Raw genomic sequence first — 22,047 nt, forward strand, 5'->3', positions numbered from 1 at the left:
GTTGTACAGGAAAGAGACACAAGTATTAAGTATAGATCTGATTCTTCAAAAGCCCTGTGCCCATACTTTACTTAGGCACAAAAATACCTCTCCGAGGTGACTACTTAAAGCTAATTGTGTACCTCTGTGACTAAGCAGAGGACTAGTTTGATAACACACAGATCTGGAGCCTGACTTGTGCCTGAACAGATTAAACAGGCAAAAAGTGATGATTATACGCAGTGCAGCTGCCTCTCCAGTTCTGTAAGCTTAGACACATACAGCTTTATAAACTTGACTACTAGAGATAAAAGACCTAATTCAGCAAGACAGTAGCTGCCACAACATCTTCCCACATCCATGTGCCCTAAGCAGTATCCCAGCAGGTTGCCACACCAGAGCACCAGGTCCTTAAGGGCATGTCCCAGCATATCTGCTGGGGCCTTGGAGACCTTTAGGAGGGAGTCGTAGTTAAAGGCACCCAGCCTGCAACTGCCTAACATGGCAGCCAGCAGGGCAAATGGCAGTGACCACAGGTCACAGACTTTCACATACAGCAAGCGCCCTCACAGGAAAGGAGTTAACCTGAGGCACAGAAAATCAAGGTTAACCAGGGTAAAATCCTCATACCACTGAAGCCTTTATTGTCAGTGGGGGCAGGATTTCATTCCAAACATGCCATGGGATTTTGAGGGTGTTTTTTCCTCCCCTCCCCAAGGTAAAGGCAGGTTTCTTCTCAAACCTTTTGGTTTGAGAACATCTGAGGCTCTCAGGATGTTCAGGAAGATCTACACCATGTGTTTCGAGTGTAGGCTTAAGCACATACATAAACCCAAATTTAATTCACATTTATATTGTGTGGGACAGTCTAGAGTAAAAAGAGTTGGTCCATCCTACCATTTTTCAGGAGCCCAACCTTGCTGATTTCCAAGGTATATGTGGGTCAGGCACACCATATCTATCCCACTCTATCTTTGTTGTGTGAAGCCTCTGGAAAGGCAGACAAACCAACAGCAGGGTCCTTCCCAAAGGAGACCAGATATTGCAAGTCCAAAACCAGATGGAATTCATGGGTTCCTGAGCTTAGATGTGCCTTATAAAATATGATTAGGTGACAGAAAGCTATAGACATTATGTATTTTCACCTGCACAAATAACTCATGCAGGGCAACACCTCTAAGTAAGTAATAAATACAAGATGTTTCTTTCCAGTTGGAAAGAACAGCATTACTAGACCCATCCTACCTTCCCAAGGACTGACTTCCCAATTTTCTTTTCAAGTTCTAGTGCATTGAGCCTCTGAATTTCTTGGGCAACACAGGACGGTCTATGGATATGGACTCTGGAAGAGTTGTAGAGATTCCATTTCTCCACACTGATCTGAAATACGGAATATACTGTTATTTCTATCCAAAATTTAAATTTCCATATTATTCATACGGATTACCATCCAGAAATCAAAACCTCCATTAATATTATTACTTATTAGTAAATACCGTAAATTAAGACACAGCTTTCAAAAGTAACGTTAGTAGCTGAATAAATGGTTATTATTCTTCATTAAAGAAACAGAGTAAAGCCTTCTATTTCTAATCCCAACATCAAATATCTTCCATAAATGACAGCAGCAAAGCAAAGCATTATCTTTAAGTTCTGAATCAGAAAAAAAGTACTTATAAAAACAAGCACATGAATAGTCACACTGCAAGCACTGAGGTTATCCATGCACAAAAAAACTAAACCCATACTTTTCTGGTCAGAATTTCAGTTCAAAACATTTTAAATGCTGTTTGCATTCTACAACTCTAGAAAAATGGAAGGTAACTATGCAGAAGATGATAGGCAGATACATGCATTGGTGTTTCTCAGGATGTGCAACACAAATGAGAACAAATAGCTTTTCAACGTAATGACTGGATGGGAAACAGTAGCCAACAACAATCCTATCAGAATGAAAGCCTTTTGAGGTACACAGGGGAAACACAACAGGGAAGGTTACTGGCACGGAACTTCAGTCTTTTAAAGCTGTTTCAGTTTCCTGAAACAGCAATAGATAATCATTACAAGGAAATTCTGAAAAGCGTATCTAATTAAATTATTCATTGCTGTCAAAGCTGTTTTTTCTTTCCTTGCAGAATAGAGTTATTTGTTTAAGTTTATAGCCACAGAAACTAGTTATCACAGAAGCTATATTTTGTAAAAACATAGAAGATCTGGTCTTCCCTAGCTCAGTTAGATACATAGTGGAGCGAGCTACTGTCACATATTCCAAACACAGCATGATTAAAAAAAAAAAAAAAAACAAACAAAAAAAACCAACAAAAAAACACCCAACCATGTACGGGACACAATTCCAAAAATTAAGTGCAGGAAGGAAATATAATCTAGTTAGGCAGAAAAAAAAAAAAAAAAAATATCCATAGAACTACAATTTTTTTTTTTTTTTAAAGTGAGAAACCCATGCATAATTACTAATTTATATCAGGCATCAGGTACAGAGGTGACAATTAGTTTGTAACGGTACTTCTTTAACTGGAAAATAAAGACAAAACAAAAAAGGAAACAACAGAGAGTGGTAAGTTAATATTAATAAACACATTCTGTAGCTCAAAAGGAAGGAAAACTAACATCTGATTTAGTGATGTGAAGTTAGATGGCAGATGAGTAGAACAAAGGACAAGCAGATTTGCAAACTCATCGTCTATGAACATTTCTGCTTTATTTACCCTTGCAGAGCTTCCCAAACTGTCTTCATCAGATTCATGTCTTCGGTTGTTGTTTGAATGGCCCTACGTTAATGTAAAGATTTGCATCATTTAATTTGCAGCAACTGATGTGTGCCAGTTATACCTCTAGACAATTCCTTTCCAGCAAAATTAATAGTGTCAATGACCAAAATAGTTTTCCACTGGATCCTTTTCTCTCAGCGATATCAAAATATAAAAAGAAACATACTGAAATAGTAAAGAATATGGCACACCCAGGCTTTAATCCTGTAAACTGGATATCCCATGATAAATACCTTGCTGCTTCAAAGGTGACAAAAAGAGTGGTATCTTTAGAAGCAGTATTCTCTTTCCTATCTTCTAATTAAATATCTAGTTAAGATCTTCAGGTCAAAAAGCATTTATTTAAAAGTTTGTATTTTAAAGGAGTAACCAACTAAGCCACAGGAATTCTAAAGCTGCATATTATCAACTGACAACAACATTAAGTTCTGTGATATCTCAAGCCATATAGTCATAGAAAGTAGAGAGGGTAAAAAGAGTCTGAAAGTAGATCATATTCATAGATTCCATATGATAAGAAGCTGGCTGCATTTCTCAAATGCAATACAGAATACTTAAAAAAAACTTCACAATAATATGCAATCAAATATAAAGTTTGAAATTAAGCTCCTCTTACAAATAGTCTTTTTCCTGTAAAAGTGTCATTAACATTCCCAAGATGAGTAAGTAATTTTGCAACATGTGGGAATTTCTTTCCAACTGTTTCCTCTGTTTGAAAAGTCTAGTTCAAGATGGATAAAAAATAAGATTCTTCTATGGAAACAGTTCAAGTATGAACAGGCCCAACTCTGCTTAACACAGAGTCAGATTCTTACCCTCTCTCTATGATCAAGATCTTCTAGCTCACTTCTCTTTTCACTGGGATATCCACTGTCTCCACCATTTTCAAAATCCTACAGAAGATAAGAACAAAACATCACAGCATTAGCACTACCCTTTGTAAGATCTCAGCTTGACATTTCCCAGAGAAAACCTTCTGCTAGTTCAGTGAGATATGTTGGATGGATATATGAAAATGATTGTATGTTGTGCTACCTCTGACAAACAGAACAGGACTTAATGACCCAGAAGGTACTGTGCAAGTCTGTGTTCTCTCTTAGATACATTACAAAAACAAACAAACAAACAAAAAACCAACAGCCCACAAAATCAAGGACTCACATACTTTATCAAACCAAGAGTCCACTTAATACAGTTTTCAGTGGTAGCCAGTTAAAAGATAGAACAGTAACTGACAGCCCCTGGTACTAAGGCCCTAGTGTTGGAAAATTCCCATTGCAAACTTATTGCAGTCTCCTCAAGTGAGGTTCTCTAACTTCCCACAGTACCAGTATTTGCAGAGATCTAATCAATGGGGATTCTGTTTAGCTTTCATACCGCAGCAGTTGGCACAAGTGCCAAAGACAGAACATGCAGGCAGGGGAACAGACACACACTTAAATTATCTGTTAAAATACACCAGATGCAAGTAAATTTCTGAGGGGGGGGGTGGGGGGGAGAATACTATTTTAAAATAAAATGTTCTTCCTTTATTAGGTAATGTAACCTGCAGCAATGAAAGCAGGCAGAGCACTTTTATATGCTTTCACTGACTGCCTTCAGGCAGGCAGTCCTTTAAAAACACATTCATTAAGGAACTGCAATCTCATTTTCTGTTGGAAAGACACTCACCCTTTGGTTATCAAGCTCATCGTAGTCTTTGTGAACGAAGTTATCTACTTCATTGAACACAGGCCAATCTAGGAAGAAAAATATTTGCTTCTTATTGTAAGGATAACATGCTTGAGGAAAAAGCTCTACATACCATCATTTTACCGCAGTTTTTTCACAGAAGCATCTGTGCATTAATTATCTACACAGAAGTACTTTTAGTTTTATTTCTGCTCAAAGAGGAATGCTAGAGACAAGTATCCTGGACTAAATACAACATGCTATTGTGTTTTAAACCAACGAAATAAAACAAGTCACTGTCAAATGTTCAGGAACCCCCAGGGAAGATATGTATGAGGCTCACTTACTAAGCATGTCCATCTTTTGGCTGTGAGGAGTTGCTGAGGACGGAGAGCAGGGTAGAGAGTCAAATGCTACATCGCTCATGCTTTCATCCCCAGAGTTTTCAGACAGGCGGAAGAGCAGAGGAGGCCGACTACCAGAGACTGTTCTCACCCTGCTGCTGCCACATTTTTCCTCTGTGCCACGGAGAATTGTTTGAGCAGATTCCTTGGCAAATTAACAAGTAAGTCCCATGAATAATGCTTCTCTGTATTCTAAGCATGCTACATAAGCCAACATGAATGTTTATTAAGACTCCTCTACAAAACAGGGGGTATAAATACACACATGCATACATAACTATTTGCTTTGAAAAGTTCTACACCCCAACAAAATATCAAGTCCTGGCATTGTTAAAGTCAGAGAGAGTTCTGACTGAATTTCATTCAAAGTGTTTTATCAAGTCCCATTCCCACTAATATCAGTTGAAGACGAGCGGTTCTGTTCTTTTTTTCTCCCCAAATTAGCTTTGTGAGATATGACACTTACTAATGATTTCAGCATTCAAAGATATACTTGGTCCTAAATATACATGTGTTACAAGGTTCCCTATTAATTAAAGCTACAGCATTAATTCAGAGACAAGTATGGATAAGTCAGCTTTAAACTGCTGTATTTTAAACTGCAACATTAGTGATTAAGGTGGTTCTATTTGCCATGTAAACAGCATACTTCAGTTTTATTTACAGGGCTTTTAAAGTTAGAATAAGCCAGCTATACTGCTTAGTTACACTTTTTTCATGAAGCACTTACAAGCAATTTTTTATTACAATCCAAGGCATCCTTCTCTTTGGATGAAAGATCAAAAGGTGCAAGTCCCATGCTTTTGCAAATCTTATTGCAGAAATGAGAATGAAAGAACAAGGCCATGCCTCGAACACCTACGACAATAAAAAAAAAAAGTGAAGAAAGGGTTTACTCAAAGTTTATATGACGGTTTACTTATTAAAACCAGAAGTCCCAAAGCATTTTCTAAGAAGTCAAAAGAGAAAGAAAGAGAGAAAGTGCTTTGTAGCACACACAGCTCAACCCACTTCCATTTTATTTTAACACCTGTAAGGGCTTTTCAGTCTCTTGCAGAGAAAGGGAAAGAAAGTCTGCAAAAATCTTCAAAAGCTATGTAGGCACAGGATAATAATAATAAATTAATTTGCATCATTGAGAAACATGCCTAAATTTGATCCTGCTTACAAAACTTGATGTGTCCTATGAACAACTTCATGTCTGGACACTCAGAGCTTTAAAAATATGCAAGGCTTATCTCTCCACATTCAGCTGTATCCATTCCTGTAATGTGGCAAGGAAATTAAAGGCCATGATTATTGCTCTCACATTGTAGGAAGCTACTTAATTTCATGACTTGTTTGGTTTAAGAGTAGGCCACGAGACACAAGCCAAGATCAGCTCTCATTTTAAATCTGCCCTTGCATGACAGTTGCCCTGTTCAGGGACTCCTTACAACACAACTTCCCCAGCTGTTTGCAAGACCCTCAGAAATGTGCCTGCTCACTCAGTGTAGTGGCTACTCAGCTGGGAAGAGAAAATAAGCATCCATTAGCATGTGAAACAGGATCATTGATTTTACCTAGGTTGCCATCTCCAAAATCTGTGCCGTTCTCTGTGTGGATCTGAGGGTCCGTGTAAAGATCTCCAACTCCCTGGATATCAACAATAATGAGTTGGTGTCCTGAGCGCTCAAAGGTGAAGTGACTAAAGGCCTGGGAAGAACCATAGAAGATATCTGAGAAGACTCTTCCTTGATCTACTGAAAACAGCAACACATATTCACCCCTTATAAATGCACAAAGAAGCCTGATAACCCTGTCGGTCAAAAATAACTGGTATAAACATCATGATGAAAGCAATGAGAGACTAAAAGCATGCAGCAGATCACTCCTCCAACCTGCCCCCACTCAGAGATGGGCTAAAAGAGGTAGGGTGAAAAGCAGCAGTGGGAACATGCAGGAGAGAGGAGATTGCTTTATTCTTCCTTCCTGTACTGGAGATCCTGCTTTCCACTACAGTCTTCACCTTAAGAAGTGGGGAGACGCCCCGCAGAAGGAACAACAGTCAGCTCTGAAGCCAGTGCAGAATAACTTCTGCATAAACATCCTGGCTGTGCCTGTGGATCTCCAAGCTCTGCAACCCTGGGACACTGCTTCCTTCTGCCAACAGGCAAAGCTCCGCCACATTTTGGGGATGGGGGAAGGGAAGTAGGCATCCTCAAAAATTCTCCTTTCCCTACTATGCCTTCTGGGAGGTGCCCCTGAACAGCTGATCTAGCTCTACATTCATATATCAGATAATGAAATGTACATTTGTGCTCTTTATATGCAACGTTTCAAGAATCGGGTATAAAAAGCCCTTCTCTTTGGCATACAGCTCAGACATGAGGAATCTTCTGGGAAGGTCTCCAAAAAAACACTGCCAGGCCTGGGGGAGGTGACTGGTGGTGATAGACAAACATTTTAACTGCAGCAAATCTCATAGAACATTTTGTTCCTAACCTGTGAAAGCACAGCACTGATTCAGTGTACAAAAGACAGCCTAGAACATAAACCCTCTGCTTACATTAAGCATCAAGACAAACACCTTAAAAATAGGGGGGGGGGGGGGGGGGGGGTGATGAAAAGAACAAAACCCTCAAGCCCCAGTAAAACATTCCTTTGCTACACTGATCACTTTGCATTTTTTTGCCAGTATTTAAAGTTCTTTTATGAGATCCAGGAATCACTTGATATCTCTATTTGTATTTCTATATGCAGTCTCAGATTCCCCTATTCAGAGGTTGTAGCTGAAAAAAAACCAGATTCTTATATGCAAATGGACTAGATTTTTTATTTACATGAATTGGATATCTGCCACCTCCTTTTGTATATTACATGAGGCACCAGAAGACTATTTAGTACATAGTACGAGAGATGTCTCTCCCCGCCTTAATTTGAAGAGAGTTTGAAATAGGTCAATGCCTGCAATTATAATTAGTCAAAGGGCTTAAGTTTCCAAAGAGTATTAACCATGTTCAACTCAACTAAAATCAACAGACACTGAAATGCAATAAAGAAGCACTCAGCGCTTGAAAGAGCAGGCCCCAAGTAAGGGGCAGACATACCGCAAAAAGAGAAATTAATTTGGCATTGTACTGGAAAGCCTGCAGTTTCCCTTCTTGGCAGTAATGCAAGACCTCTGGATAGAGCCAAGAAATTCCCTGCAGCAGACTCTATGGAAAGCATTAAATAAAGCCTCACCTGCGGAGTAAGACGAATGTTATCATCTCGCACAAATCCAGAATTTGAGTTGTATTTGATGTATTTGCCCTCAATATAATGTTCCAGATGAAAGAGAGGCTTTCCAGGTCTGTTCTTCATTTCAATAATACAGGTCTGTACTATATCCACCTGGGGAGTGAAAGAAGATAAACAATGACTAACAGAATACTGTCTTCAGATCAAAGTGTGTGTGAATCCGCCAGCTGTGAAAATTTCCTCAATGAAAGAAGCTGAACAATTGCAAAGATCTGTTTGTTTAGCAAGGAGGTGTGGGAAGAGTCACGTGCTTCTTAGGTTATTGGAGGAATTCCATAAATTAAAAACAGTCACTTCAAAACAGCTCACTTCTGCAACAAATCCCTCTGAAAAATTCTTAGTAAGTGTTGGCTTTCTGTTTTATTTTTGTGGGTACCTTAAGAGTACACCGCAAAGAGCCTATACCCAGAGAGCAAAACATACAGTTAACTACTGCAGAACTTGAAGAAATGCCTTTTCAGAGAAGGACTGAAGACATCTACCAGTCAGGTATTTCTGCACCCTGCATCACCTCCTCCCTCTGTCCCAGACACAATCCTGAAGGAGAAACCATCACAACTCCCACTTTGCTTACATCTTTTCCCTCACATGGCATTTAAAACTTCTAGATTTCTATATTCCTCTCTGTGCACTTCACTTTATACTTCACCTTGCTGTTGTGAGACAGGTAGTTATTAACTAATCCTCATATGGCAGGCAATGCACATAGTCCACATATTCAAAACCACTCATTTTGGCTATTAAATTGTTAAGGCCCCCACACTGAGGCATACGACTTGACCCAAGCATCTTATCATGTCACACACAGTCTGTGGTAGAACTAAGAGCAGGAACCAAGATACCACAGTGCATGTACAGCACCCTTCCTACAAGCCACCTTTTCCACTCATTTGAAGTCATAGTTAACACACAGGCATTCAGTACCAGCTGCAGATTAAAGGGACATGACAGTTTCATTGATACATACTGTGGAAACACTCAACAAAGAGGAGCTATTAGCTGGGATTGAATGACAGTAGCTGGGAGTGAATGACAGTTGCAGTCCTTCATCCTTGCACTTCAGTTTCTTGTCTTTTAACAAGCTGCTTCCTGCAGGAGGTGTTTTTGTCCAGGATGCAACGGCCAGCTTTGACCAGCAGCTATCCAACTTACCAGCATGGAAAAGCACAAAGCTATGCTGGCTGTACAAAATGTTTAGGATGGACCCCAGAACCCGAAATACAGCCAGCAAAGCAGTAGAACCACCTCTTCCTGAATCTTACGTGTTTATGCACATCCCTAGCGCAGAGGATGGGAACTTCTCTTGATATCCTGAGCCTAGTCTGATATTCCACCCACCTGGGAGTTTCGTATGTCTTAACACTTTGCACTTAACAGAATATGCTAGTATCACTGAGACACCTAAAGGAAACAAAGCCAGAGTTCCTTCATTTTTTGGAAAGTTCTCAACCACTCCTCAGAAATCTGTATTTGAATAGCTTCATAAAGTTATTCAGGTTTCCAGCTCTTCTTAAAAATCAGTGCTAGTTAGGTGTTTAGATAGGTTTACAAGATTGAAGCATCTACTTTCCTGGAACACTAACAGTTAAGTGCTTGCTAAGACTATTGCTGGCAATAAATTCTGTTACATCTCTGGTTATCTCAAAAGCAGCTGGGCAAATATCAACAAGAGCAATACAAGCACCATTTTATTTTGATCTTCAGTCAACAGCTGAGAACAGTCACAAACACACAGGCCCTAATTCTGGAAATATAAAGCAATTTCTGCATTTTCTTCATTAAAAATCAGCTATCATTTAATGGAAAACACAGTAGGGCAGGACAACCTATGTAAGCAATTAAATTAAATGGAATGTGAACAAGTAATTCCCTCTAAATTAATCTGAAAACTAATCTAACAGGAGAGCAAGACCGCATTTTTTGCTTAACAAGATCTTTGAATATACCTGTTTAGGTGGCTTGTGCCGGTTGTACTCTTCTCCCCAGAGTTTTGCTTCCATCTGAAGTCGGACATCCTCAAAATACACATCCCTGCCCACACTCTCTATGTATTGCTTGGCAACATAGTTATAGGCACCTTTCCAGTTCTGTGTGTGTAAGAAGTTGGACAGCTTTTTCCTGAAAGACAAATCAATTGCTGGTGAAAGGAAAACCAAGAATTTTAGTTCAATCTTTCCCATTTCTTTGCCTGCATAGACATAGTCAGGCCCTGAGATCAGCATTATCATCAGTCATTTACCAGATATTCTAGCTGGAAAGCAAAGCATAGGTAGGGGGCAAGGGAAAAAGCAACATCCCATATGAATGGCTGGGATGTGCTGAAGTGCCTGTTTGGTTTGACTGCAGCTAATTCTACTCTGAACTTCCTCATTTTCTCATTTCCTTTCCCTCCTTGCTCCCCTCAAACCCAGAGTATGAAGGGTTGGTGCCACTTCAATGCCCTGACTTAATGTCAACAATTATTTTCTGCAGAAATTAACAGTGAGTGGCTTTTCAAACATGAAATGAGAAGAAAACCCTCTCCGATGATAGGAGCAAACGAATGCCTTCTCAACACACAGGGGTGACTACTCAGTATCCTCCATGTTCCCAGAAGGAAAACTGCACCTGACAGTTCTTATGATGTAGCTTTTAGCTTTTGTTGATGTGCAAATCTTTAATCCACAGATCCCTCTCAAAAGTGGGGAAAAAAAGAAAAAAAGGACCTTGACAACAGAGGATCTGCTGGCTGCCAACAAATGGATTAAGCAGGTACCCAGTGGTTGCAGAAGATGCCAACATTCAAGTCAAATGGGAAAAAAACCCACATTGTTATCAAGAATTCCAAAGCAGACACAGTCTTCTTTCCTAGAGCAGCCTCATCCATTTACTGGGACACAAGGGGGAAAGCACTTCTTCCCCCCTCCCTCCCCCTCCTGAGAACTTAATTCAACAGAGAAGATAGCAAAAAGGTATAAAACCCCCCTGCTGTGGCAGCAGTGGTATTGCTGGAGACCCCAGCAATGCCAAGCCAGTCTGAAGCAGGATGAAGAGTATGAAGAAGAGTATCTAGAGTAAGGCATGGCATCCACTTCTTGTACTCTGCTTAGTAACAAAAAATGGTTCTCTGAGCCTTTCTTGGTGCCATGGCAAATTGTACATTTTGAGAAGCTAGGAGCAGCACTCAAACTCTCAACCCCTCCCCCTCCTTCCTTTCCTCTCTCCCTCCCAAGACCTTGGTGCAGAGGTCTTGGTACAGGGCACACTCTAAAGGCAAAGTAACTTCAGATTGTCTGTCGTCCTGCAGGGATGGGCAGGCAGTCGCTACAACAGAGGCCTTGGAAAGAAGGAACAAGCAAGTGAGGTAAGAATTTCAGCCAGGATTTGAAACCTTTCCAGTTCTCTGAAGAAACCCATCTCTCTGCATAAAACAAGCCAGCTCATATGCTCTTCTAAAGCCAATACTCTCTGAAGTTCACTGAGCCAAGCGCAGCTAATGCTGTCACACTGTCATGACTAAAGACTTGCAGAGTTGCAAAAAATCTAGAAGAGAGTACTCCAGATGGGAAATACCAGTGCACCACTGAGAGTTATGGAAAATCCAGCAGCAGGAAGCTGACATACAAGTTATGCTTTCTTTGTACAAGAGGTTAAGACAAAGTTGGAAACATAAATTTCTGTTTATGGCACTACTCAAGATATTGTGTAAAGGGGAATTTGGTAAGTAACAAGAGCTAAAAGCAATGTCAGCAGGCTAAGATTTGTTACTTCCTAGGCTTCATTCACTGCTGTATCTATCTGGCTTTGCAAGAACAGAGCCACCAGCACCAACTAATACTGAAACAATGCCAAACTGGAGGACTGAGGGGTTACTTCTCCTCTTTTTTGCTGGAGTTCAAAACATCATGTTTCTGTCACGCAGGAGTTTCTCTCTAGCCAGAAGTGAAACCAGAGATGAAATGCAATTTCTTTGGATTCCACAGCTGGAAAGAAGGCGCAACCCTTAAACACACACATGTACATTTTCCAGGAAACATTCATTTCCAGAGCCTGGAAAGGGTGGGGTACTTTCCTAGCATGAACTGATTTATAGCTAGATGCTGATGTCCGCAACCATATTTGCTAACACTCTCCGAGGAAAGACAAGTTCCTCCTCTGTCTTCCCCCACATTTTACCCCTCTGGAAAGAGTAACTGTTAGTGTTCAAGCTCTGCCTTACTCTGAACAGGATGACTCTGGTACACGTGATCCAAAGTAAACGCTGGGACTACAAGCTTCTTCACTGAGGGAGGCTTTCAGAGTTAAGACTGCACCATATAACTATTCTTTCCCCTCTTCTCTGCCTAACTATAGGCCTCAAGTTGGCCTTCAGGCTGCACACACCTATAGCCTCATATCAAATTCAAAGATATTTTAGCACACCAGGAACACAGAAACAAAGCAGCTGCTTCTGTACTTTTATGAGTATTTTGCCTCCAAGAGATGGTGGAAATAGCATAAATTTATGAATTGCTAATTGACAGGCTGATTACACTTCCTGGAACTGGACACGATTGCACGTTATCCATGCCACTGCAGTTCCAGTACAAGCAACGGCTTGAATTTCCAAAGCAAGCTCCCTGGATACCTGCATCACATTTGCTTGTCCTTCCCTTAAGAGAATGTTCTGCTTTTTCAATGAAGCTCACTCACTGTGCTGCAGCTAGAGTCACACAAACAGGAATAAACCCCTCAGCTATGCCTTTTAGAAAGGTACAGCAAGGAGCTAACGGGGAGCTGCACTTCACACAATTTCCACCATACCTAAGTGAAATTCCAGTCACCACAGAAGAAAATACTGCATGGAGGCCAACAAAGATAAAGCCAGCAGATACTTACGTTCTGAAACACTCTCGCATTGCTCCACGGCCAAAAGGCTAGGGAAAAGAAAAGAAAAAACAAAAACCCAGCATTGCCATTTCCACAAAGTTAATTTCTAACCAGTAAGAGACACAACCATGTGTTCCCCCTTTATATCCTGCAGAAAGCAGTTCTCAAGCAGGCTCTATACAATATCTATCTCCTCAAAGAAAAGTGAAAACCCACTGGCAGTGTAAGTAGGAATCTGGGGAAAAGACAGAGGGAATAAGGGCACCCGCCCCCCCCCCCCCCCCCCCCCAATATCCCATGGAGCAGACATGATGTGTCTTTTAAAGAAGCTATTTAAATTACCTCTCCAGTTTGGAGTCAGCTCTGTTGTGACTGTCTAGAAAAGCTGGCTTTGCAGACCTCATGCTTTCCACGTTTAGGCTTCCATACAGGATGTGCCAAACAGAGCATCACCTCCCCAGATGCCAGATACTACGTCACCAGCACAGAGCAAGGCGACTCCAATGCACCACAAATCCCATGATTTAACTGGGAAGCAACAGTAGCTTGTACCCTCACATACCAAAAATTCAGTCTGTTTTCATACTAAGAGCAAAAATTGTTTGGAAACACACAAAATAGTAGGACTATTGCCAGGCAGGGAGATGAGGCCAGCAGGAAATGGGAGGGAGATCACTGGAAAAGGAACAAATGCCTCATGTGGCTAATGGGGAAGGGCTGACTCCATGTTCTACTCTACTCTGGGGAGAAAGGCTGTTGGGACACCAAAACATAATGGATGAGCCGAGAAAAAAAGAGAGGTAAGAGAAAAGAATGACATTGAGACTTCAAAACTTCTACATGAGGAAAACATCTTGCTGCTACTATTCAGTTAACAGGAAGGAAATGACAAATTTGGCTGCTAACATGAAGGACAGTGTGATCTTACTTGTGAAGCCATCTTGATGAGGACTTCATCTTCAACCCAGTCCCCAGTAACTGCATTGTACCTGCAAAATCAGGAGATGTGCCTCTCAGAAAAATGCAGAAGCAACCCAAATTCTCCCATCCCCAGCGCCTATCCTTCCGTATCTCTAAGTGACTGCTAAAAAGTGCTGCTGCCATTCCAACAAAAAAACTTCTACTCTTCCCACCACACTCCTGCCATCCTTACTTGAGGTGGGAAAGAATAAACATGTATAGCTCTTTGAAGAGACACTGAATCCTAGTGACAATGAACAGATTCCACTACAGAAGCTGAGTTTTTGCAACACTACAAATTAGGCTTTATCTGCTTTGATGTTAGATCTCCTCTGTCATGCCTAGGCAGCACACTGGGGGCAGAAAGGGCCTTACCAAGCCCTACACACTGGACAGGTGGTCTCCCGCAACCCTGAGCTTGCAAAAACCTGGTTCTAGCTGGGGATCTACCGCAGGGCTGTGGAGGATGTCAGCAGAACACAGCACCAGCTGTGGCTGTGAAAAGCAGCAGGGCCAAGAACTGCCTAACACTGCATCAAGGGAAGAGCAAGTCTCTGCACAACCCTATCATAATACAAATAGTATGACTGTGGTTTCTCCCCACCCCCTTAACTCCCAACACAAGTAAAAGCCAAATTGAGAACCGCAGCAGTTGAGTCACCAACACATGATTGTTTCCAGCCTGATTCCCCCAACTTGCACCAAGTAGTTCATGCATGCAGACACCCTATATACCCCCTTATATATTCTGCATCACCCCAGTTTGCAGCAGACAAAAAGAGGTGGAAATAGGAATATCAGAGCCATCTCTTTCTAATACAGTATCCGAGTAGCCCTAAACCAATATTATCACTTATTTGTATTTTAAAATATGCAAACTATTTCAGGACTGTGTGGCTGACCAGGGACGGATGCAGTCTTTGGGGAAGAAGAGCACTGCGTGACAGTGTTATATGACTGGAAGGGAGGCCTCCCCAAACAATGATGCTAAGTGGTAATTAACTAGCCTCTAACTCCTACCCCTTCCACCCAGAAACCTCTGTCAGTAGGGTAAATGTTTTGGCAAAGCCTGTGCTAAAGCACTGAGAATAGTTTAAGGGCCAAACTCAGTTTCAGCACGTACACCATGCTGAGCTATTCTGGGCTTTATAAGGATTTAAATTCCAGCCACATGCAGCAATACTGCATGGACAGGCAACAGTGAAACTGCTATTTTGGGAAAGGCACAGAGTGTTACGTTGCTTTTTTTTTTCCTAAATTGTTTAAACTAAGTATGCTGCCCCTTTACTTGGATTCATTTCCTTATTAGATTAAGTTTACAGCATTAATAAATCAACTAGAAAATGCTTTTCAGCCTTGTTTCCTGTTTACATGGTGAAACTCATAGATACTACTTAGGTGTGAGAGAGAGAAAGAGTGTGACACTGGTTTGCTGAAAGGTTTCTTTTTTGATGATGTGCAGTATTTAAGTATTCCTGGGAGGTTCAGTTAAGACACACTCACTTTGGGCATTATTGAAAGTTCTTCAGCCATATAATTACACACATTCTGCACTATACAAACACAGCCCTTGCATAAACCAGCACATTCTGTTTAACATCAGCATTAAAAGCAGAAAAACCCACAGACCTGTAACGAGTGGCTTGTTCCGTCTCAATGTCCTCAAGATGAAATTCTGCCCATGGATCAGGCATGTGCTTAGCTTTCTGAATAGCATGTTTCCAGGTTTCCTGCAGAAGTTACAAACTGGCAGGTTAGTTATAATCAGCAGCAACTCACAACAATGGCATTTTCTAGAGCACATCAGGATCCCAGTGCTACAAAGATGTGCAACTACACAACCCCTCAAAGCACTATTCAGAGCAGGCACCATGCAGTACAGAAGACCACTCTGACATTTTACAGCTTCAAGTATAATGAAACAGTTCAGAAAAATAAAGCATCATGTTTCGGTTCAATTTGCACTGCCGTAAAGTTACTGAGAACAGAATCTGGTCTAGTACATAGCAAATACAATTTGCAAAACCTGTTGTAATTTGCAAATATCTCTAACATACACTGCAAATAGTGATGGCGCACCTAGATGATATTAATTCACTTTTACTGTTTTGATTTTTAACTTTTTGTAACTAACAGCACATGCTGGCAGTGTAAGCATAAAAAAATCCATTAGCAATAGAGCAATATGGACAAAGAAAAGAAGTTCTGTAAACCCCAAGGCCCCCAAATTGTGCTCAGCATAAGAAAGAAGAAATCAGAATGTTGTAAAAATTGATTATTATAACAATTCCAGACAAGTAACTATTTCAATCTCCACCAAGTCAACAGTAAAAAAAAAAATCAAAGGAGTTTTCTGGAATATAAGCAGTTTTTCTCTACCGGCCAATTTGGATACTTTTCTCTTAACATTCTGACCTCCCTCTTTTTACACTGTACTGTTCCAGAACTGGAGATATGATCCTGTGATGTGCCAAAGGCCTTCTGCATGGTGAGCAGGAGAAAAGGCCATTCTGCACCCCTGCCGGTAAAGAAATGCTGAGGTCTGAGATTTCGTTACTGCCTCTCTGACTGAATCTCAAGTATGCAGAAACAGTAACTTTTAAAATACTGTGGGTTTTTTTTTTTCCTTTGGAATTTAAATCTCATTCAAAACGTAAAAAAATACAGTATAAATTGGTGTCAGCAATGCCATCAAGGAAGTTTTTGAAGCAGCTCAGCTTTTAAATTGCTCATGTTTATTTTTATTTCACCTGTAAATCTGCATACCTTGCAAACAATTTAAACGCTCCCCTTTCTGACAATAAAACCACAAAATGAACGCAATACTACAATAAATAAAACAAGTTTAAAAGACATGCTGAGAAAGATTTCCTACAGGTTTCATAAGAAAATTAAGTTGTCTCAGATCATGCGATGATACACATTTCATATGGACCTGCGAACTTCCATACGTAAATATACATGAAAGAAACAGGGAGAGACAGAAACAAGTAGAATTGCTTGGTCAATTATCTATGTCAAATCATTCTTGAGCAGAGTCCCTCTCCAAAAGGTGATCTGTGTCCATGCTAGGTAATGATTTAAAAAAATTAATTACTTGTGCTTGATCTTGTGAGGTGCTTTGTACAAAAGCTGTATTCTAATCTTTAAACAAACAGAAATTGGACTTCATGGATATGGTGCTGACAGTGCAATTTTTCTCCTGCTGTAGGCATATGGCTGCTGCACAGACTAAGAAGAAGTCTTGCATCCATTCTATTCTTGTCCACAGTAGGAAATACTGTGAAGAAACAACTACAGATATGTGCTCTAAAAGAAGTGATATTTCAGGGTAGAAAAGAAAAGATGGGTATTATTTCATTTAACAGATATCTTTTTTAGTTTTCACTTGATGACTTTTATGGGCTGAGGCAAGCAGTTCTCCCAGACAATAAAATAATGAACAAAAAAAGGCCATAAAAGGAAAAAAAAAAAAGTCTTAATACATCTATTAGATATGGTGTTCACATTTTCTTTTTAACCTACCCGACTATGGTCAACCACAGAGCCGTGCTTAGAACGATGCTGTGTGTCATTCTAAAGGATGCATGAGAAACATAAAAGTAGGAAAATACATGTGATAAGACAAATGATTGACAAAGAGTCTCTGTTCTCTTTGTTAATTTAAAAAAAAAAAAAATTTCCAGTTAAAATCCACTCTTCAATTTATATTCCTAACTTAAGATAATTCTCAGAATGTCTGTGAACAAACGTATTAAGGTAAGTTGGCAATTTTTTTATTAGAAAACATGCATTAAAAGGGTCTTGCCAATTAATGAGCTAATTAAACATTGCTGAGTCCTGTTTAAAGGCAGAGTTAGTAGTAACACTTCTATCTGCCTCTGCATTTCATTATCAATGGCCCACACTGCCATTAGCTTTGGGGTCTCAGAGGTGGAGACTGATCAGACCAGGCTGTGGTGGTTTAAGATGTTATCAGTCCTGGCTGGCTGCTTCACTCTGTGTTGGAAGTCACCATTTCTGCAGTTTAAGCAGCAGATTGGGACTTGCTTGCTCCACATCTCAACCCAATGCATTTTACCTGTGATAGGAGCTAAAATGCCAATCTAGACATTGTGGAGCCCAAAGCATGGGCACATAGATTCTGCAGAAGCAACATGATAGCTTAGGAAGGAGGAAATAATTGCAATTTCTTAAGTCCTTATCAGTTTTATCTTGGGCCACATGACTCAACTCACACTGCAAACTTCAAGGCAGGTGTTTCGTACCTTCTAAAATGTACACACAAATGAAGACTAAGCTCCCTATTAGGTCTGAACTTGCTAAGCATAGCATACACTAAAATCTGTCCCCTTATCTATATTAAACTTTTATTCTTCACCTTCCTTAAGAATGTATACCTTTTAATGTTTCTATTAGCTAGTCTTGGTAAAAATCTTGCTGCAGACAAGACAGTTTCACTTTTAATGTGTTACTTCATATGTTAGCTGACTGAAATAAACCATCTGATCTCTCTCCAGGAATAAAGCATGCATTAGGCATAACCAAGATTTTAAAGTATCTATTAAAGAAGTAATATGTTAATATTTATAACAAGAAATGTGTTAATAAAACACATTAAATCCTAGACCAGACAAAATCTAAGAGACATGCCAGTTTACCACAAATTGCACACATTTGGAATATCTAACCTATAGAGTGAATGTCACTTGCATTCTTGAGGCTCCACTGCCTGTGGGTTCATCTCCCTTTGCCTGGCCTGATCTGTGCAAAGGGAGCCGACTGGAACAGGACACACTGCCAAGGAAGCACCAACTATGGCCCCTTTGACCTCTCTGCAATGCTGTGATTGCTGTTCATTTTAAAAAGGTCAGACACTGCTCGAGTATACTGTCAGGAACTACTGCCAGTGTGACACTTCATGCCCAAGCACAAGAGTCAACATCTTAAAAGGTCCCTAAGAAGGAACTATAACCTGAAAACCTATCATTACAATTTTATAATTTACAATTTTATTTGTCCAAATAAAAATATTATGGATTGTTAACTCTCCTTAGCAAAATCCATAATAAAATATCTTCTGCTAGGCCCCAGTTTAGCTTACAACAAGTATCATCTTTTAAATCTCCCAGTCAACGTATTGCTTTCTTAATGGTTTGGTGATAATGGCAGCGAATTGTTTGCCTGGAATCTCCTGCCTTTGTAGATGAAGATCTCCCACTGAACTAAAAGGGACAGTAAGCAATTCAATGGCAGTGTCACACTATTGGCTTAATGGAATTAACTGCAGGTCTGGAAGAAACAGATGTGGTTTTTTTATTGAAAAGTGTTAGTTACAAGAAATGAAGCAGTTAGAGAATCTCTCATGCCAACTAAGTAAAACCAAAACCTTACTGAAGGCTGGAGCGAATACTTACCTTAAAGCTAAAAGAGTTTCTAGGAGAGGAGCTTGAACTGTACTGTTCAGTTTTTGCTAAGTTGCTGTAATAATTGTCAACTTTGATACTGGCAGACTTGCTGGAAACTGGATCATCAGTTATTGGACAGATAAAATAATTGTCTTCATCATCACTGTCAGCATCAAGATAATTTCCAGAGTTCGCTGTAGTCGATCTAGCATTATCAATCCCTTCCATACGAAAAATAAGGTCCTCGTCTGCCATGTTTGCAGGAGGTCAGTTTAACTCCTGCAATGATTAAAACAGCCACTATTCCAACACACATGCAAATGGAGGGAAGAAGCTGAGTGGGAGAAAAAAAAAAGGGTTGTTATTAAAAGAACAAATGGTGCATGTAACTGATGTCAGCACACTGGCAGAAAAAAATCATTTGCATATGGCTCTATAAAAATGATCCCCCAGTACCTCATGTGGCTTTGAACACCTCAGTGCTAGATCTGGGTTTCCAGAAGGCACTCAGTTTTTAAATTGCTACAAGACTGAGAAAAGAAGATAACCAAGTATAGAATAACACTATAAAATCTGAGGGACTGCAAACACCACCTGCTGCCTAAGGCTGACATTTGTTAATGCTCCTATCTCCCCCAAATGTTTTTATTCTTCCTTATCTGAAATGCTGAGTTTCACAACACTGGTCTTAGAAACTCAAGGGAGTTTCACCTTGAACACTACAGTCAGGTTTTCAATTTTTTTCAGCATAAGTCTTCTCAAGGATATTGCATACAAATTGATAGCCAAAGGAGTTAGAGAGTATTACTGGGACAACATAGAAAATTGTCCCTCCACTGCCAAGATTTAACTTGGCTTTTAGCACACATACAGCCAATGGTACATAGCGCAAAGCATGCTGCTGAAAGCGCAAAGCACGTTGCCTGGGCTACCCAGGACATCCTCAGAAGGACAAAGTACAAAAGAAGCCAAGAAAGGAGGCCTGCCAATCCACTGCTGCTGCCCAAGTGCACTCACTAGTAGACTAGAGAGACAAGAGGAGGTGTGTGTAAGGGGTACCTCAACCCTTCTGTCTTTTATACTCTGTGGAGGGATTTCACTTTGGACTAGTCTTGCATGACCTAAACAATCCTCCTCCAACTCCAAAGACAGCATATATGGCAGTCTGCTCAACAGCATCAAGCCTCTCAGCTGTGTTTGCTTTTTCTTTTAAGCATAGAGCTTAAAAGAAAAAAAATCTTCTCCCTGGTTAATAGTTCTTTTCCAAAGAGGTTAGAAAGTTTGATTTTGTCACTGGATATTTCAACTTTTTAGTAGCTTCCTGGATCCTAAAAGAACAGAATAGGTAGAGTTTGGCTTCTCCTGGGTCCAAAGTAAACAAAGCAAATTGAAAGTAAAAGCAACAGTGTGAGGCAGACAGGTCATGGGTTTTTATTAAAATCTGCTCAACCATTTCTAAGCCCAGAAGGTGACATTCCAGGTAAACATTTCACTGAGTCCTTCTGACACATTAAACAATGTTAGTGTAAACAATATGGGGAGTTCCATATGGGCATCAAAACTGCACCTCTGCAAAGTCTCCTGTCTTACTGTAGCTTTTCCAAATTAGTGACACCAGTTGCAGGGAGGCAGAGCACAGACACTGTACTGTTGCAACAGCCATGTTATAAAAAAAAGACAGGTGAATCATGGAAGTATTTTTCCTGAAGCTTGGGTTCCAGTCCTGGAGATCTTATGACACGGATGTGCCCAGCAGCCTCCACCCAAGAAACAGTTTGTGATGATTCAGCAGAACTCAAATATAAACAAACTCCTACAGGCCCAAGCTACAGAAGGTGAGTATTGTGTCTTTCACACATTACCAGCCATACAGATGCAAACAGTTTCGATTCTTCCACATTTCACAGTCCAGAGCCACTGGCGGCAAGAAACCAACGCTGACTTTCAGAGAGAAGAGTCTGCCAGTTTCTAGACCTATAAAGTCTCCCCCTTCCACCCCTCAACACAGCTTCAGCAAGGAGTCCTCTGAAACACAAGGGGGCAGATGGCCATGACACCCCTGGAGTAGAGTAACATTGCTCCTTCTGTGCAATGGCTCATTTTAGTCCATCATACATAACACATGCTGCCAAGCAGAAGGCTAGGGATATATGCCCGAGTAGGAAACTGGTGCTACCTGTCAGCACCCCTGCCTCCCATTCAGTGTGGTGTCTGCTCAGAGCTCAGGCTCCCTCTCCACACTGCCAGGCTATTTCCTGGATACTCCTGCACTTAAAGCACTTTTTTTGGCCCTGAACTCTTGTCCTTTTCCTGCTGAGCCCACTCACACCATAAAGTACATGTCTATAGAGGTTTCCAGCTACCAAGGAAGATATGAACAGCCAGAGTGGAGCAGGTCCATGATTCATCCAATACCAGCTGCTTCAAAGAGCAAAGAAACCTTCACAGAACAATAATCCATCCCTATTCATATGCTTTTCTAATTGCTGATAGGGAAGATTTTACACCCTTAAGTTCTTCACATCCTCTGAAACTCTGTTCTCATTAATTGCACTAACTCTAGGTTTTAGAGTAATTTCCTGAAGTCTCTTGTGGATAACACCAGCCTTTGGCAAATTTAATGACTTTCTGTAATGACTTTAATACCTACTATCATCAAAAGCTCAGACCGCACTGAAGAGAACACACAGACTGAAGTGAAATGAC

General features: G+C 40.5%; 1 protein-coding gene across 6 annotated transcripts in view; it reads right to left on the minus strand.

Annotated features, from left to right (window-relative positions):
* EEF2K (eukaryotic elongation factor 2 kinase) overlaps positions 1-22,047 on the minus strand; it is a 36,628-nt gene that overhangs the window by 6,143 nt on the left and 8,438 nt on the right. For 4 of the 6 annotated variants that reach the window (XM_030001866.2, XM_030001863.2, XM_030001864.2 and 1 more), the window contains 14 exons: positions 19,351-19,675; positions 17,459-17,509; positions 15,563-15,663; positions 13,902-13,962; positions 12,983-13,020; positions 10,072-10,243; positions 8,069-8,218; positions 6,406-6,538; positions 5,574-5,701; positions 4,787-4,988; positions 4,440-4,507; positions 3,584-3,661; positions 2,706-2,768; positions 1,225-1,359 (listed from right to left, as the gene is read on the minus strand). In XM_030001866.2, the coding sequence (XP_029857726.1) occupies positions 1,225-1,359; positions 2,706-2,768; positions 3,584-3,661; positions 4,440-4,507; positions 4,787-4,988; positions 5,574-5,701; positions 6,406-6,538; positions 8,069-8,218; positions 10,072-10,243; positions 12,983-13,020; positions 13,902-13,962; positions 15,563-15,663; positions 17,459-17,509; positions 19,351-19,596 (1,626 nt within the window). In that variant the 5' untranslated portion in view covers positions 19,597-19,675. The remainder of the gene's footprint in view (positions 1-1,224; positions 1,360-2,705; positions 2,769-3,583; positions 3,662-4,439; positions 4,508-4,786; positions 4,989-5,573; positions 5,702-6,405; positions 6,539-8,068; positions 8,219-10,071; positions 10,244-12,982; positions 13,021-13,901; positions 13,963-15,562; positions 15,664-17,458; positions 17,510-19,350; positions 19,676-22,047) is intronic. The other 2 variants (XM_030001867.2, XM_030001868.2) reach the window with 2 other exon arrangements.

Source organism: Aquila chrysaetos, chromosome 25 (assembly GCF_900496995.4).
Source record: "Aquila chrysaetos chrysaetos chromosome 25, bAquChr1.4, whole genome shotgun sequence".
Lineage (NCBI taxonomy): Eukaryota > Metazoa > Chordata > Aves > Accipitriformes > Accipitridae > Aquila > Aquila chrysaetos.